This window comes from Centroberyx affinis, unplaced genomic scaffold (assembly GCF_046629955.1).
Source record: "Centroberyx affinis isolate AG114_WGS23_722 - 3 ecotype Tasmania unplaced genomic scaffold, CSIRO-AGI_Caff_v1 ptg002437l_1, whole genome shotgun sequence".
NCBI lineage: Eukaryota > Metazoa > Chordata > Actinopteri > Beryciformes > Berycidae > Centroberyx > Centroberyx affinis.
Genome location: NW_027280680.1, coordinates 457161 through 474377, shown reverse-complemented (window position 1 = coordinate 474377; position 17217 = coordinate 457161). Strand labels below are relative to the sequence as shown.

At 41.7% G+C, this 17217-nt stretch overlaps 1 protein-coding gene across 3 annotated transcripts in view; it reads right to left on the bottom strand.

The window, feature by feature from the left end:
• Window positions 1–5214: 5214 nt before the first annotated feature.
• The window catches only part of fibcd1b (fibrinogen C domain containing 1b), a 98699-nt gene continuing 86696 nt past the window's right edge, over window positions 5215–17217 (bottom strand). For all 3 annotated transcript variants that reach the window (XM_071533829.1, XM_071533830.1, XM_071533831.1), the window contains 2 exons: window positions 8285–8464; window positions 5215–5480 (listed from right to left, as the gene is read on the bottom strand). In XM_071533829.1, coding sequence (XP_071389930.1) covers window positions 5215–5480; window positions 8285–8464 — 446 coding nt within the window. The remainder of the gene's footprint in view (window positions 5481–8284; window positions 8465–17217) is intronic.

The window sequence follows — 17217 nt, the reverse complement described above, 5'->3', positions numbered from 1 at the left end:
TCTGCACTCAGGTTTTAGGGGATCATCAAAGGAGACGGCAGTACTCGGGCACACAGAGAGTGCCAAAAAAATAATTGAAATGCCCTTTGCATCTAGTGTTTCTGCACGGCTAGGAACTCAATCATTGAGTTGTCATCTTTTTAACTATGATTTACAGAGCTAGATCACCCAGCCGACACCGCTCCCATGTTTCTCCAGGCAACATGCACCCTTTCCATCCTGGCTCCCACACACTTCTTAATGGCAATGAGCAGATGCACCATATATTTTGGCCAGACACTGACACACAAACTTTGATCAATCATCAGGTGCTATTACATGTGACCATTAGGATACTGCGCACACTACAGGTACACATTTCTAGGAATAGAAAAAGACAAGACTCTATGAACATTAAATTGGTATGTAACGCAGACATTGCCATAACAAGTGCTTGTTTCAATCAAACAGGCAATACATTAAGAGTGGCCAACTGGACAAAATTGGCTTTTGTTTTCTTTCTTTCTTCTTTTAATGTCTCCTCTTATCTTGATTTAAAAAAAAAAAAATTGGCATTCAGAAGATATTTGCGTAAATTTCAGTGCAGCTGATCTACATTATACTGTTCTTGACAGTGCTTCACATGGGCCTCACCTTGGCTCCACCTGCTCCACCATTTTACTCTATTGCACAATCTCTGGCTTCAAAAATACATGTTGGCACACAAAAATCCCACTCCACAGGCTCCAAACAGGCAGAAAGGGAATTATTACAGTCTGTGAGAGTGGCTTGTCAGTGAGCTGAGGAGAAACAATTGTCATTAAGGAACTCATCTTTTTATCTGTTATTTTTTTTCCAATTAATGTACCAACAGCATGTAGACAATTCAATCTCCATTTGCCATTGTCCTACATAAAACTGAAATATGGGCACAATATTTAAAGGTAAACTCCATGGCCAGATTTTACACCACATTAATGGGAAGGACAAAGCCAAAGTTTTGAATAAACCCGTGGATAAGCAAAGGCACACCCAAAATCCTCAGTGCACACATCGAATAGACCAAGTCTGAACAGACAGCTCAAAAGTGCACATCTTAAACCATGGCAGACCCGTGTAATTGATTCTGAATCAGCCCCATTACTTTTCACACCAAGCTTTTTGTCTAATTGCCACTTTATAGTCTTTGATGTTCCAAAACATTAACTGGGTTTTCATTCAATGGGTAGGAGGCTGTTAAGTGTTCACTGTGTTATTAAGCTTTATCATATCGGCATTTTCAGATTAAACACAAACTCACACAACCGACTGCACCCCCATCAGCATGCATGGCTGCACAGAGAAAAAAACAAACATCAGGGGGTTCCCACTTATAAAATGTGAATGTTTATTAAATGTCGACAAGAACATTAAAACACAGTATCAAGATTCAGCAAAACAATCTATAGTACTTCACCAAGAAAAAAAAAAAATGAAAACAGAGTTAGTTCTGCGCCAGGACTGAGGGAATGGAATGATGAAGGGATGGGGAAAAGTGGGAGGGGGAGGATGGAGAAGGCAGGAGTAGGGAGGGAAGCGGAGCAGTAGGGAGGCAGGGAGGTTGGGAGCAGGAAAGAGAAAAGGGGGAGCCAGAGATTTGGAGCTATGGAGCGAGGAGGAATTGCAGCAGAGGCTGAGGCGATTAAGGAGGTACACAGTAAGAAAGATAGAAGGGTTTGGGGACCTGGGGGGATCGATCAGGAGTGTGCTGATGCACTGTAATGAGAGGGATAACTCGGAATGATTAGAGCCTCTGATTTCACTCTTTTATCATCTCTTCCGTCTGAGACAAACTGCAGCAGAGAGAGCCACTGTAAAAGAATTCAGAGAGTCAACCAAAACAGGGGCGGGGCATGGCAAATAATATTTCTACACCTAAAGAACAGAGGAATATATGGCAGTAACATATACAGTGAGCACAACGCTGTGTTCAAGTGAAAATGTCACAAGGAGGACAACATGTGGGAGTGTGTTTAGAGGGTTAAGGGGGTATGAGCGCAGTTCAACACAGTACCAGAAGGTGGTGATCCACTCTAATGGATTCACAATCACATTAAGTAATAGTTCATTATAATTATTTAAATCTCTCTGTTATCAACACAAATAGCAGGGAGGCAAATTGTACATAAGCATCACATTACTTCAAAATCCCAACAGAGAGACATACTCAGCCTCCCTTTCCCTCGTCTCGCTCATGCACATGGCACGTACAAACCGAAGCATGTGCATATATGCGTACACACATAGACACGCGGACACACACACACACACACGCGCGCGCGCACACACACACACACACACACACACACACACACACACACACACACTCACACAGCCACACACACATCTGCATGCGCTCTGACATACAATCCAATTCCTTCTCCCTGTTGCTCAGGGAATCCATCTACCTCACACCAGTAGTTAATCCACTTCATACATTTCCCACTTATTTCAATTTGCAACCACATGTAAAATTTTCATGTCCGATCTGTGCCATGGCAACATGATAAGTATTAATAACATACTGTGTCTGTGCTTTGATGTAGGAGGGCGGTGGCGGTAGTCCACCAAGACAAGGATTGTGTCTGTGGATCTCTATGTCCTTTTGTTATGTGCAACTTCCAGACTCCCCCAGTATCTGGTCATGGATAGGTGTGTGTAGCCAAGGTGCTGCAGACTTCTGCAGCCTATACATACACACACACACACACACACACACAGGCACACAGCGATGGGAGACCCTTCCAAGCATCAGCGCTGAAAAAAACATCACCGCTCATCCAGTGTCAGAGGTGTTCAGTGGAGCATTGCTCACCGCTCCACATGTTTACTCACTGTCAGCTGGGGCAATACTCTTTAGTACAGATTCAGAGTCTCCCAGTGCCACGGGGGTTTTCCACAGCCAAGACGTCAGAAAGATCATGTGTCCAGAAAAGCAGCCATAGCGCCCAAGGGTGCAAAATCTCTCCCATGTTGTGCCATTGTCGTAGCTTGTCCTTGTGCTAAAGAATTGAATGGGCATGTGCTTTTGTAATAATCACATCCCTCCTCTTCACTGATGCTCGTCCTTCAGAGCAGCACGAGCCCCTCCCTCCTGTCATTCGGGTGGCAAAGGGAAAAACTCCAGTTCCGAATAGACATCTCTCTCAGTGTATGCAAAGTCTGTGTGCTTGAGTTCTCATTGTCTTTTAGCATAGTATGAAAACAGCTTCACATGCTCTAAAAGTCATACACACTGTACAATAAAATCTACAGATATTTTTTTAAAGCTTTCAGTACATCTAAAGAAACTCGATGAAACTGACAAATGAAAAAAAGTTGATTCACCAACTGGAAAAATATTCAGAATTGCACTATTTTCATCCCACAGGTTACCTTTGTGTTTTCCTTTTTTTCTTCATAATACTGTACAGACAAACATTTTTTTTTTGTTGTTTTTGTCCATTTTTGTTGTTGTCGTGTCATAACACATTGTAGAGTTCCTATTCAGAAGAAAATGACGGCGGTTGAGAGCGTCAGACATTATTTTACAGCGACTTTTTCTCTGTTAGCATAAGAAGAAGAAACTTTGTGTTACACAAAAAACAAAAAACCATGATAACCAGCTGGAAAGGAGAAGATTGCAAAACAGAAGACCGAATCAGAGGTGGGTGGGGGGGCGGGGGGAGTGATGGCAAAAATGAAACAGGTCCTCAACAGGTCCGCAAAAATAAGATTAAGGGAGTAGGGATGGCAAAGCAAGAAGTTTTTGATTCCCCATTCATTCCACAGGTTTCCTTGATAAACTCCTCAATGTCTCCTCCTGCCCGGCACATGGATAGGCATTACAGGCTTTGTTGTTTCGTATTAACTTTTCAGATGGAGCGAGTGATGGCCTGTGAACCATGCATCATGTTGTTTTGTCTGTAGAAGCTGGACATTCTAGTCAACTGAGTCTCTTTACTGAACTTATGAGAGGAAATGAATAGTGTTTAGAGAACTCTCTCTCTGTCTGTCTCTCTCTCTGTCTCTTGCTCTCACACACACACACACACACACACACACACACACGTAAACAGAGTGCTGGGTTACCATCTGCGAGTGCTGCATCAGTTGGCCAGTGCTCAGCTGGCAGGCAGATCAGACAAAGTGCCCAATATGCTCCCTAATGGCCCAAGTCAGATGAATGAGATCCTCCACTGTCTCTTTCTTTCTCTCATCTCTCTCTTTCGTCCTCTTTTTGGACTCTTATTCTTCCACTTTCTCCCTCCCTCCTTTGATTTATGCTGCCCCCTTTCCTTCTACTTCAACTCTTGTCAAATTGTTTCCTCTTTCTCTCTGTCTCTCTCTCATTATCGGAGGCACTGCACTGCCCTGTCACTGCTCTGCTGGGTCTCATTCACACAGATCAAGCATGTAAATGTGACACATACCACTGTGTTGTCCCTTCTCACAGAACAATGCTCTTGTTCCAGTGAAACTCTATCCTTACTGTGCAGAGGGGGAGGAGGGAGGATTTGTATCTCCTGGTTATATTTTGTTAAGGTTTTTGTCTCAATCTATAACACTCTACAAAGCTCTACAAAGCACCCCATGACTCAGCCACTGGACTTAAGGTCGCTCAGCCAACCCTCACTTCATTCACTGATTATACAGCAATGGCCAGTGAGACTGGACTACAATCCAAGTGCCATTTCAACCACAGATGGGAGGTCAAAGTCACAAGTCAGGAGGAAGTCACTGGTGTGTGATTCTGTAGGGGATGATTGGACCTCGGTGTCGGATGGATGGAAAGTGAGTAAAGCTAGAAAAGAAATGTGATCCTCTTAGGAGCGGGCTGTGGGCTCGGCGCTCAGGTATGCGTTTATTGGGGTCACTGTGGAGAGAATGATCAAAAACAAGGGCATCGCCGTTACGTCTCTTCCAGGAGGCGGCACAGAATAAGAGAGGGACCGGGGGGAAGGATAATGAGAGCCAGCATGACACTAGTAGCCTACAAGAGCCAAATGATGGAGGGATGGGAGCACAAGAGACATCAGGGGACAAGAGGGACATCAGGAAACAGCAGAGTCAACTAAACTCAAAGAGATATGTTTCAGTCAATAAACAATATCAAGACAAGTAACTACAGCCTAGCTGTCAGAATTTGTGGTTTTTCGTGTGTTTTGAAATTTTTTAACATTTTCTACTTTTTTTATTTTCCCTCCTGTAACTTCCTCATTTGCCTTCAGGGTCGCGGGTGGGCCGTATCTTCATCTCGGAGAACTTGAGGGAGTACTGCCAGCCGGTCCAGGAGGACCACTCGATACCGTCGGCGTAGGAGGTGTGCTGACCGCGCAAGTACTGGCCGTTAAGGTTGGAGGTGTGGCAGTTACGGTACCACCAGGCGCCGTGGTAGAAGGAGGCGCAGTTGTTCTCCGAGTGGTCGTTATCCTTGTCTTTGGTAGTGAACTTCATTCCATTGTGCTTCAGCAGGGAGTCACCTGGAGTAGGAAAGGATGGGCGTTGGGGTATGGAATTGAGGTGTATGTATCGAGATATGAGATAGGGAGAACGTGTTTTTGTGTGTTTATGTGAAAAAAACGTGCAGTTAATCACATGGTTGTATGTACAGACATGTGCGGGCACACACACACACACATACACACACAGTGGATTGGTATTAGAGGGGGGAAAGAGGAAGAGAAATAGGAGTGGAAAGATAGGGAGACATCAAGAAATCATTAAGAGCAGTTGAGAGATTAAAGAAAAAGAAAAAAACTTCACAGAGCGTTTATTCCATCTCCTGGGCTTAAGTTAATGTCTTCCACCAACATTCTTTTGCATCATATAACAGAAACCAAGAATTAAGCAGCAGACAAATCCACAACTGCTTTCTGATTAATTTCCAAATGGCAGAGGAATTTGCAATCAATCATTTCCATAAATAGAGGGAGATTGGAGAGAGGGAAATAAACCTCCACACTTCTCCACAGAGTATCGCTCTTCATTACCTAAAGCATGGGGTCGGAATGCTTTGTAGCCAATTCATCAAAGGTTCAGTGGTGACCTTTTCATCTTGCTCTTTTTAATAACACGTCCCTAATGATGCCATCAAGATGTCTGTGTCAGTTGACAGACAGAAACTTAAATGAGAAATGGAAAAAAACATACCGAATGGTCTTATGGCGTCTTAAGAATGATGTGATTTAGCTATCAAGGATGTTCACCTATTAAGTGTTTTTGAGACTAGTGCGGAATTAATTTTTGAATTTTCAGTTAAAAATATAACAGAAATAGTATAAAGAGTAGAAATAGTAGCCAAGACAGCATTCTTTACTGTGATCACTACTATGACGGTTTTACAATACTCCTGCAGGTATGAGGCACAGCTGAGCACTGCCGGTATCAACAAAGTACTCATTATCATGACTAGTCATGCTTTATGGGAATCATCTGCATGGTTGAAATGTGTCATTGACCAATCAGATTGCTTGGCTGAAACTACCCATTGTGCAAAGATTCCTTACTGTGCCTTCATTTAGCATAGATAATTCATGTGCTAATACATCTATAATTGATTTGCAAATTACTACTCAATTTTTTTTTACTGAGACAACACTACTATGCAGTGGGTACAGGATTTGAAGAGGCTAACAAGTAAAATAAAGCGATCTACTAGCTGACAAAGTTTTCAGTAAATGGATGTTCAAAGAGCTCATGATGTTCAGTAAACTCCATACACCCTCTTTTCACCCTCTCTCCTGTTATTTCTCTCTAAAATAGACGTCACACTGTGACCAGAGGTGGAGAGAGGGATGATGCTGAGAGCAGAATGAAAGTCTGCACATCAGCCACCAGGTGATGGCTAACAGCTCGTCAGGGCATCAAAAAGCCCTTAATTGCCCGGGATGAGGCCGTCCAGCTCCTTACCCTCTTACTCTATTTCTACCCTGCTCTCCATTTGGCATTACCATGGTAACGCACCAGCAGAAAAAATAAAAAATCTGACAGGCATGTCTGATGTTCATGTTACATGCCGCTGGAAATTAGGGGAGACGAGAGATAGTGGAGAAAAAAAAGAAAAAAAGAAAGAGCCTAATGGTCTTGACAATGTGATGATGTCCAGCGGATGTAGAAGAGATGAGAGAAAGAAAACAGGGGCACTTAGAGGCTCATTTGCAAGGCGCTGGATGTCACCTTGGTGGCTGGGGGGAGCCGGCAGACTCCACTGATGCCCATTAAGATCCAGCTGCTCCCAGCCCAAATGAGCACCTGTCGGCTGATCGGAGATCAGCCACAGCAGAGAAAAATAACAATAATAACACTGCCTAGAGGGAAGCGGGGATGAGAGGAGGGAGGGCAGTTGAGGGAGGGTGAGCATCCTGAATTTGACTGGATTCAAATGTCCAACAGGCAGATCAGTTCAAGGTCGGGTCCGCTGAGGACAGGTCAGGAGCATTACAGGCCTTTTAGCAGACACCAGATCTGGGCAAAAACCTGTTTATGCGCACCATACATTTTCTCCCTCCTCCCTCCCTCTACTGCTTTTCCTTTTTAACTCTTCTACTTCTCCTCCACCTGTCCCCCAGATACCTCGATCCTCAGTTTTGTTTACCGCTTCCTCTCTTCCCTTCCTCTCCTCTTCTCCATCTCTCACACCTGTCCCCTTGGTTCCTGCATCCTATTTTCCTCTACCCCTTCCCCCTTCTTTCCACTCCTCTTCCCCGCTCCATCTCTCATATCTGTCCCCATTCTCTCTGTGTTCTCGGAGCAGCACTCCCCAAAGGTTCTTTAAATTGCTTCTTCATTTCAACGGCAGGTTTTTGTTTACGCTGCAGGTCAAGCAGAGCAATTAATTGGGAGTAATTTAATCAAGGTGACAGGTAGCTGGCTTGGATCTGATGTTTGGGGAGCAGAGACACAGAAGCTAGCAATCCCTCTGTCTGTGCAGCTGTCTGGATGGTTTAACAAGTGGACGCAAACGCTTCACTGTAAGAACTAGACACTCCCCACATCGTTTTACTGGGGGCAGCACAGTGGGGGTTCTACAATAGAGTCCAGGGTGGCCACTGTTGTCAGACTTGGTGTGTTATACGGTTGATCATTTTTATGCTGTTTTGTGCATGGACAAGCTGTGTTTCATCAGTTTGGCTGTGAGGAGGCTGTGAGGATATTTCATTTTAAATGTTATTAGTTACATAGATAGTGTTCTCAAGCAGACGAATGATCCTCAAAGAGCAAACATAATGGTGCAAACACAAGAATTCAAATAAAATAATCTTGCAAACCAAATTCAACACTATACCTGCATTGCCAGAATAGTCTCCCACAGTCAAAGGGTATCCATCATCATCAGCGTCCACTGAGAATAGGCCCACTCCAAAGGTGCCATACTGGGCATATGCTGTGCTATTTTCAAAGTCCTCCAAGTCAATACGCAGCTCATAGTTCCCTTGGATGGACAGGGCATGGATCTGCTTTAGCCCTGCAGGGGGAGAGAGAGAGAGAGAGAGAGAGAGAGAGGAGAAAGAGAGAGGGAGAGGGAGAGGGAGAGAGAGAGAGAGATAACCTATTAGAAAACACTATTGCTGTTCGCAGCGAACAATTCAAGGCTATTTTAGCAGCCTCTCAGCCCCATACATTTTCTGGAAACAAGATCTAACACATTTCCTGTCTCATTTACAGTCTCCCCTGCATATGTAGAATTTCTCTCCAAAACCAGATTTCCAAAAGTGTGTCGAGTGTCTGCTGCTTGCTGGGCTGAGTCTGTGCCAAGGAGCTGGAGGTCCAGCTGAATCCACAGTGAAAATTCATAGCTATTTGGAAAAAAAAGGTAACACCAACAATTACAAAATAACAGATATATAATAGCACAAAAGTCAAACATGGTACTATCTGTCCTGACACCATGGTACATGGTGGACACAGTAACTCAAGAACAACACACACTATCATACACCACACACACACATCGTAGGTACCCTCGATAGAGTAGATGATCTGATTATACTTCGGGGCACCCTGCTGCATAAACTTGCATATTAATGAGGAAAACCTGATTGAAACTACTATAACTCAGTTTCATACTAATACCACCCATGTGTTATGTGAGGACAAGTTATTTTAATATATCATGGTGATTACGGCGGGACATTAGGCAGCTCAAATCCATACAGCCTTGGTTGACAGTGATACTATACAACTGCTGTTTCCTGTGTTACCACTATCATATAATGAGATAGGAAATGATGAAGGTAAATATTTTTGATGATTACTTTCTATCATACTGTCAACATCAGCCATAATGTTAGTTCATGTTAGTTAACTTTTATTTTGAAAACATGCAAAATAATCAAAGCTATGCTGGCTGTCGGCAGCATTAAAGCTCTCTACAAAATGATCATGAATCTGGGTGTTTTTTGGACGATATTGACAAGATATTTTTCCATAATCTAGTATGTGGGGTCGATTTCCACAAATAATTTGCCTGACAGCAATTGTCTTTGGTTTGAAACAAGGTTTAACCAGAGAGGCTGAATAGCGGACGGCAAAGTAGCATGAGCTAGAGGGTCATCCAAGAGACGCTTAGGGAATCTTAGTCGATTCCTCTAGTCTTCCAAGTCAGAAGTCCATTTGGCATTTATACCCCCTGAAAAAGCAGCTTCTAGATGAAACCTCCTTTTCTGTCACAAAGCAGACAAGACTGTAACACTTAAGTAACCCTGAAGAGTCCATAGGGACTTCATGCTACCATTACGGAGAGTCAAAACGTGTTGAGAAAATCAGCAATCAAATAACGAATGAAGGGCAAACAGGGCATGTTGTTGTTAGAGTAGATTGTTGAAGAAATCTAAGATCTAAGAATGACCAAGAGATTCACCTGTGGCCTTCTGGTGGTCAACATATGCCTCTAAAGTGGAGTCAGTGCTCACAATATATATGTGTTCTGAATTACGATAGCATTCATTCAAAACACACAGAACCACTGGTAAATGCGGCCCGTTTAAGTTCACACCGTAGTAATGAAGTTGTGATCATCTCAATTCCCTTCAGGTCAGTAGCGTACTCTGTGAAACTTTTCTGACTGCGTCTAGAGGCAGTCCTGACAGAAACTCAATAAAACAGACACCTCTGTAGCTCAGTTCTGGGGAGACACGGTTGCTGAACTCTCACAGGCCACATTTACTGGCACACTGAGAGAGGTTCAACAGGCTAATTTAAAGTGGTGCTGGCAGAAGCATTACCAAACAAGCACGTAATTCGTGATAAGCTGCGACCAGCTTGGCTCTTTGAGAAAGCATGGCGGCCACATCATATTTTTTCTCTGTGGCTTCAACAAGGAAACTGAACTCCTGGTACAATAATGAATGTTAAAATACAGCCTAAAAACATCAAGCAAAAAATCTATATAATATTCCTATAGTATTACAATAGGGACATAAATGTGTTTATAGTACTCTATAGTGAGTGACTGGGTATCATCATTCATTCATTGGTTTCAATCAGTAAACTGAGATTTTGGCACAATAAATAAAGACATAATATATCTTGATTTTCTATGTCTTCATTGTGTATAGATATGCCAAAATAATGTATTAAGTCAAAGTAGTGCATTTCCACACTTCACAGATTCAAGCAGCTCCGGCAAAAATAGACAAGAAGCACATGTGAAGTAATGATTTTTGACATTATTGGGACCGATCGACCAACTGGCCGACTAACCGACCAACACAGCAAATTATACTCGCAGCTATTAGGTCGCAGCTAAAAAGAGGTATTATAAAATATGATTTGAGTCTCATTACTGAAATCACTCTATAGACACATATCTGACTTAAAAGTAGACTTGGAAGATGGTATTATTAGAACTGAATATTTCTCCAAATCCATTGCTTTGTAAAAATCATGTTTTTCCTAAAATGATCCAGCATCAGCTAGGTCCTGAAGCCCCTGTGGACCACCGGGCAATCCCACAACTGCTTACAATATCTCACACTGAGACACAAACAAGCAAACCAATCAAAACAAAGGCATCAACAAAGATGTGAAACACAGAAACACAGCCATATTGGAGGCTTGTCATCACTCCGTCAGACGCCCCAGACGGACTTTAATTAAGTTGCTCAGTCCTTTAGAAATTAAGAGAGAGTCAGGGAGAGTGTGAAATAGAAAGTGCCAGGGTTTCCATCCCTCCTTCCACACATCCGTGCCCCCTCCTGCTCCATGTTTTCCCCTGCTGCGTTCGACTGATAGCACTTCCAGGGCAAGTTTTCCTCTCCTGGGTTGATCAAAGATACAAGAGGAACGGAGTGACAGGTGGAGAGGAGCGGGAGGAACTCAACCTGGGACCTGACTCAGAGCTGGGTTTCATCACAAAATACAGGGCAGGAAGACAAACAAAAGTGAACTCAGCCTCAAGTCTCAGTTATACAGCCTTCTCCGATGCTTAGAAATGCACTCTGTACAATTGGAGAGTTTACATGGGGGCGAAAAAAAGAAAAAAAATTGAAAGAGTGCACTGATGGAAAAGCTTCAAAGGCTTTACGGTTTAGAATGAGGGTTGTGTTTAGAACTCGTAGAGGAAGTTGTAGGTTGGAATTGCTGGTTTAGGAATTGTTTTACTGTCTCTCCTCTAACGTGACGAGGAAGCAGCATGAAAGCAGGTGAACCACAGGAAAGAAGATGTTTGTTATGAACTAGAACAGTGTTTTTTTTTACCTCCTGCAGCAATCATCGCCTGCACAAATAAAACACATACTCCTTTTTTAAAGCTTACAAAACTCAAACTGACTTTGCCTAATTTGAATTCTGTCTTTGTCGAGAATTCCACTCTGAGAGTGCCTCGTCTGAAGTACAGGGCTAATTTGACGACAAACACAGCTGAAACAGCCCATTATTATTCAGAGACAGAAGCTTGCAGTCTGGGCCCATGCACTTAGTTTGGATTTAATCTAGCCCAATGGGAGGTTGATCCCTTTCTTTTCATTTTCACAGTGGATCAGCAAATTGAAGGTGGAGAATCAGTCATTCATACATTCATAGGCAGGTAAATTCGTGCATGTCAGTTTCCAGTGCCCACATTTACAAAAATACAAACACACAGGCATATATATACAGGCATGCATGCACACTAAACACATACATACAGAAAAATCCCAACACATGTTCACACATGCATTCAGAGAAGCACAAATGGCTCATTTGCAGAAATAGTTTTTGTGTCACAGCCCTTCGCTGAGACACTGGCAATCTACGCAAACACCTAGGGGAAAAGTACCCAGGAGAGATTTGACAAACTTCAAAAGAAAGACTTAGGATGTTTTCTCTTTGGAAAAAAAAAGAAATGGAAATAAAATACCAGATGCGACACAACTCTATTTAAAAACTCTTTGGCTTCCAACTGCATTTACATAACTTTAATTCAGTCTCTAATTAAAGCCCTGGAGAATCTCTTCCAGAGTCTAACTCAGAATAATTAAAGAGGAAGACAATCGGAATAACAACAGAGACTTCCATGGTTAAAATCTAAATGCTCAGGTGTGGTTGTTTGTTAATTAAATGCTATTGTTAGGTTATTTAAACTGGGTTCTAATGCAATTGAGGATTTTGAGGTGTTTTGCTTCAGTATTAACATACTGATTGCTCCGTTGGGAAGATACCCTTCTCTTCTCTCTCTGATTTACCATCTGAAGGAAGCTGAGCTGAGACTCAAATAACTCCTGTCCTCCTATGGTTTAGGTGAGCAATCAGACTGGGTATGAAACATTTAAAAAGGTGCACTTCTTTTATTCCCCTTATTCCCAGATCGGAGCCAAATTAATGCACATCTGAGAGTTATTATACTCTATTTGCTCATGTAACATGCATATCCTAATTTCAAAAAATATAAAAAGATAAAAAATGTGGGACTTGAAAGTACTGGAGAAATATAACAGTAATGTGAGGATTGCTGTACAGATGGAATGCCTCTGTCTGCATTCACTGTAACAGTTGGTATTGGTATTGGTAAAACCTCTGTCTGTTTCATGTGCCTGGCACCACCAGAATCTGAGCTGTGTTGTACTGTACATTCAGAATTATAGCTGTGTTTTTTCTGATTTAAAATAGTCAAACTTATGATGGAAAACGAAGCATTTCTATATGTCATTTAATTTCTGTATCTGGTGTGAAGTCTTCATGTTACGGTAAATGCAAGAAAATGATGGAAGTATACACTGACCAACTCAGTGGTGAATGTGCACACTAACAGGCTGATATGAGTGAAAACACTATACTCTGTGACATCATAGTAGACTCTATTGTCCGGTTGTACATTTCCTATGCCCCCATGACACAGCGGTTGCACATTTGGCCACCACAGTGCCATAGTCCAGCACTTGAAAGTCTGAACAAATCGAATAACGAATAATGAATGGGTGGCAATCTTCCTTGAACTTCATTATACAGAGAAAAGTTCATATGACACAAGCTATCCAATACAGGTACAATCACTCAATGTCCCCTAAAAAAGAAGGGGATCAAATAATAGCAGTAATTTCAGCATCTCATTTTGAACAATCAATGTGTTTACTGATTAGGAATCTCATTTGGAGTAGGCCTGATTAAAAAGCGGATCGATAGGGCAAAATCTTTAAGCATTCTCTACCATTAAATCATCCATGTCATTATAGTCTCTTTTACAATGTCAGCTAACAACAGTGTCAGGGTTGTTAGCCAGAGAAGAACAAGCAGCCTTCCAGTGAGTGTTAAAAATAGGTTTGAGGATGTCCAGTGAAGCTCAACATTATCCTCATGTCCATCATTATGAATATTAGCACCTCAGCAGGCCACAACACAGAGAGTAGTCCTCTTTACAAACAGATCAAAAACAGGCTGATTTTAAATTTAGAACACACTAATACATGTGGGAGCAAACTGTGGTCCGTTCCATGGTAATGAATTTCTGAAAAATGACACAATAAAAATGATATATATCTGCAATTACCTTATTAAAATTGGGTCATGGTAATCCATAACTCATTTTTGGAGCTTTGAGGTTTATAGAGCAGGGAACAAATTTAGCTTGTTTAGAATATAAAGAGAGTAATTTGTCAGTTTTTTTTTTCTTTTTTTTTCCTGTTGTTTGGTGCCCAGAACTAAAACAAAAAAACTAAGCTCAAGCCTTCCTGACATTGATTAAACCATTACCACCAGAGATTTGTGCTGCTCAAATGTGATTTAACAGCTAATGAGACCGACATCAATGACTTGCGATTAAAAATGTAGAAGACCTCGGTGGGATGTCTCTGTGATGTCACTAAAAGGCCCAAATATTAATGATTTATTTGCTTTTATTTGAAAAGTATGTAGGGAAACGTATTGGATGCTTTTAGGGGATGGGCTGCAATCCTGTGCCCCCAGTCTCAGCATAGCACAGCACTACGGGGCATAAAGGAATAGAATAAAAAAACAGATCTCTAAACCCAACAGAGAAATGATTACACTTCTCTCTGCCGCTTGTGACATTTTTCTCAGTTAATTATTCATCATGCTTTTCTCCCTCCATGGCTGGGGGGCAGCTCCTGAGACTGTTTCAGCTGGAAAAAAAAGAAAAAAAAAGAAAAACGAAACACTCTTCCACGATAACGCAGCCCCTCCCTCATTTTGTCCTTCTTTTTCTCCTTTCTCCTTGTCCCTCCCTCTCGCTCGATCGTTGCCATGCTGTTTTACTCTGCAGAGACTGTGGATGGGGAGGAGTTGATCCGACAAGGGGATGTGCCATCTCCATAGACGAGATAGGAACAGTTGCGGCGCCCTGTGCTACTGGAGCAGGCTGGTCGAGGGGGGTCTTTCAACACATGTCTACTGAAAGGCTGGCTGTCGTCGGCTCTCTCACTGTCATCAAAGGAGAGGCACATTGGGGGAAAAACAGAGACAGGTGTGCGCTGAACTCTCTTGCTTGCTGCTCCCCCGGAGCCAACCGTGACACTCGGTGGAGAGAAAAAGGGAAGAATTTTAAGATTAACTGTCACACCTTTGACATGTTTGTGCCTGTTTGGAAACTTCCTTTTGTCAATTACTATTCAAGGCAGTCAGTTTCCTTTACTCATCCCAGAGTCACTCATTTATGTGAATGTGTGTGTGTGTGTGTATATATGTGTGACAGATCAAAAGGGACATACAGTGACAAGGAAAAGTAAGTGAATCTTCAGAGGCTGTTTCCAAAATTGAGACCCTTTCAAAATAAGAGCTGCGTCTGTAAGTTCAGGACCCAATTGGAAAAGAGGGAAAGAGTTTATGGATTCATATTCCAAATTTCCCATTGAAAACTTGGGCCTTTTTGGCTGGAATCTTCTTAACTGGAGAACTGGAGGAATATCAGTTGTCATCCTTCACTGCATTTAGAAGCAGCCATTAAGGTGCATGCAAACTATGTGCTGCTTTTTCAGAGATGTGTGGCACGTGGGTGGTTTAGTATCTATAAAGTGTAGAGATGAATATATGTATATATATATATATATACACACACACATATACATACATATATATATATATATATATATATATATATATATATATTATATATATATATATCTTTTAAACTCCAATTAGTCTTTCAGAAAACATACTTTGCAACAGTAACACTAATTACACTGAGGGATCCCAGGTGCTTAATGTGTGTCTGCCTTAATTATACCTCTCTTGACAAACACACATAAATACACAATTGCAAGTATCAGCACAGGAATGATACTGCAAAATGGAGTTTGCAGTTTGTAACCTGGAAACAAAGGGAATTTCATGTTTTGGAGCCTAAATCTGGCTTGGGAAACAGATAATGTGATGATTTATTTTAATATAACATAATGTTGACTAAGGATAATGTGATATAACAAGTATTACTGTTTTTATGCTTAGTTTTATATTTATATAGGCTAACTTAAAGATTTAAAAATTCTGCATTGTTTATTGTGCACTGTTAACATCAATTTTCTTAAGCATCACATGCAAACCACACACACTCTGGAAACACCCTTTTTGTGGCTCGGCATAGTTAAAGCTATCCTCCTTTGAATGACAGGCAGCTCACATGTTTGTTTCTGAGGGATAATGTAATTTGCTTGCCTATTAAATACAGACCAACCCAACAAATTAATGGAGATATGCTCATTTTCGTTGGCAAAACATGGCTTCAACAACGTAGTAACATATAAAGGAAGCCAATTGGTAAATCTCATTTAGACCAAAATTTGATATAGTTTCTAACCCATAGCTGACACAATTATTGACTCAGTGTCTCCATCATTAGCAAGCAAAGTAGCCAAAAAACATCAAGAGACATCATGACCTTTGAGGGTGCATGGGCTCAAGACAAAAAAGGACACCCTGCACACATACTGTACTGTGTCTGTGTGTTTGTGTGTAAGAGAGGGAGAGAGAGAGAGGGAGAGAGAGAGAGAAACTGGTAAAAGAGTGACAGAACATGTGAGAGCGAGAGAACATGTGAGACCTGAGACCGATTCAACTATATTCAAAAGCATTTCAGGACTGAATATAGAATATAGTTTAGCTTGAAGAACATTTCAATGGTACTATTTGTTCAGTCGCAAACACCCAGTGTCATTCCCCAGGCTGAGTCTAACTTGGGAATAATGATCTTGGGAATGTTTGTTCACTGTTTGCCCACAGCTCCCTCATTACTGCTCTCAGGAGCCCCTTGCTTCATCCTTGAAGACAGAGAAATTTTGCAATGTATTATTAATACATATTGTTTCCTTTTAATCCTCTTGGGTTTCTGAAAAAACATAAGAGATGCTGAGCTGCATATTTCAGACCTCAAGCAATTTCACTGAATTAAATGCAGCTGCTTTAATGGGAGTTCTCTCCCAGTGTCTGAGATGGAGGTAGTTCAGGATGACTGCAGGTGCAGCAGTTTCCATTGTGGAAGATCTGTCTGTGTGCATCTGATGAATGGTGTGCAGGACTCCAGAAACAATATGAGCCTCAAAGAGATCCAAACCTAAGCTGCAATTCTGCCAGTGTGCTTCCACTAAAAACATCTACCAAAAATCCTCAAATTTCACAACCTCAAGTGTTGCTACATCCTCTCTGGATGTAGCAATCTCTCTCTCTTATGCTACTGATATGCCATCCAACAGTAAAGACTTGTAAAACCATAATCACTAGAGCACAGAACAATGTGAATGCAAATCTTCAGCCTGGGCTTCTGTTCATCATTTTACAGGGTCAAAGGTCATA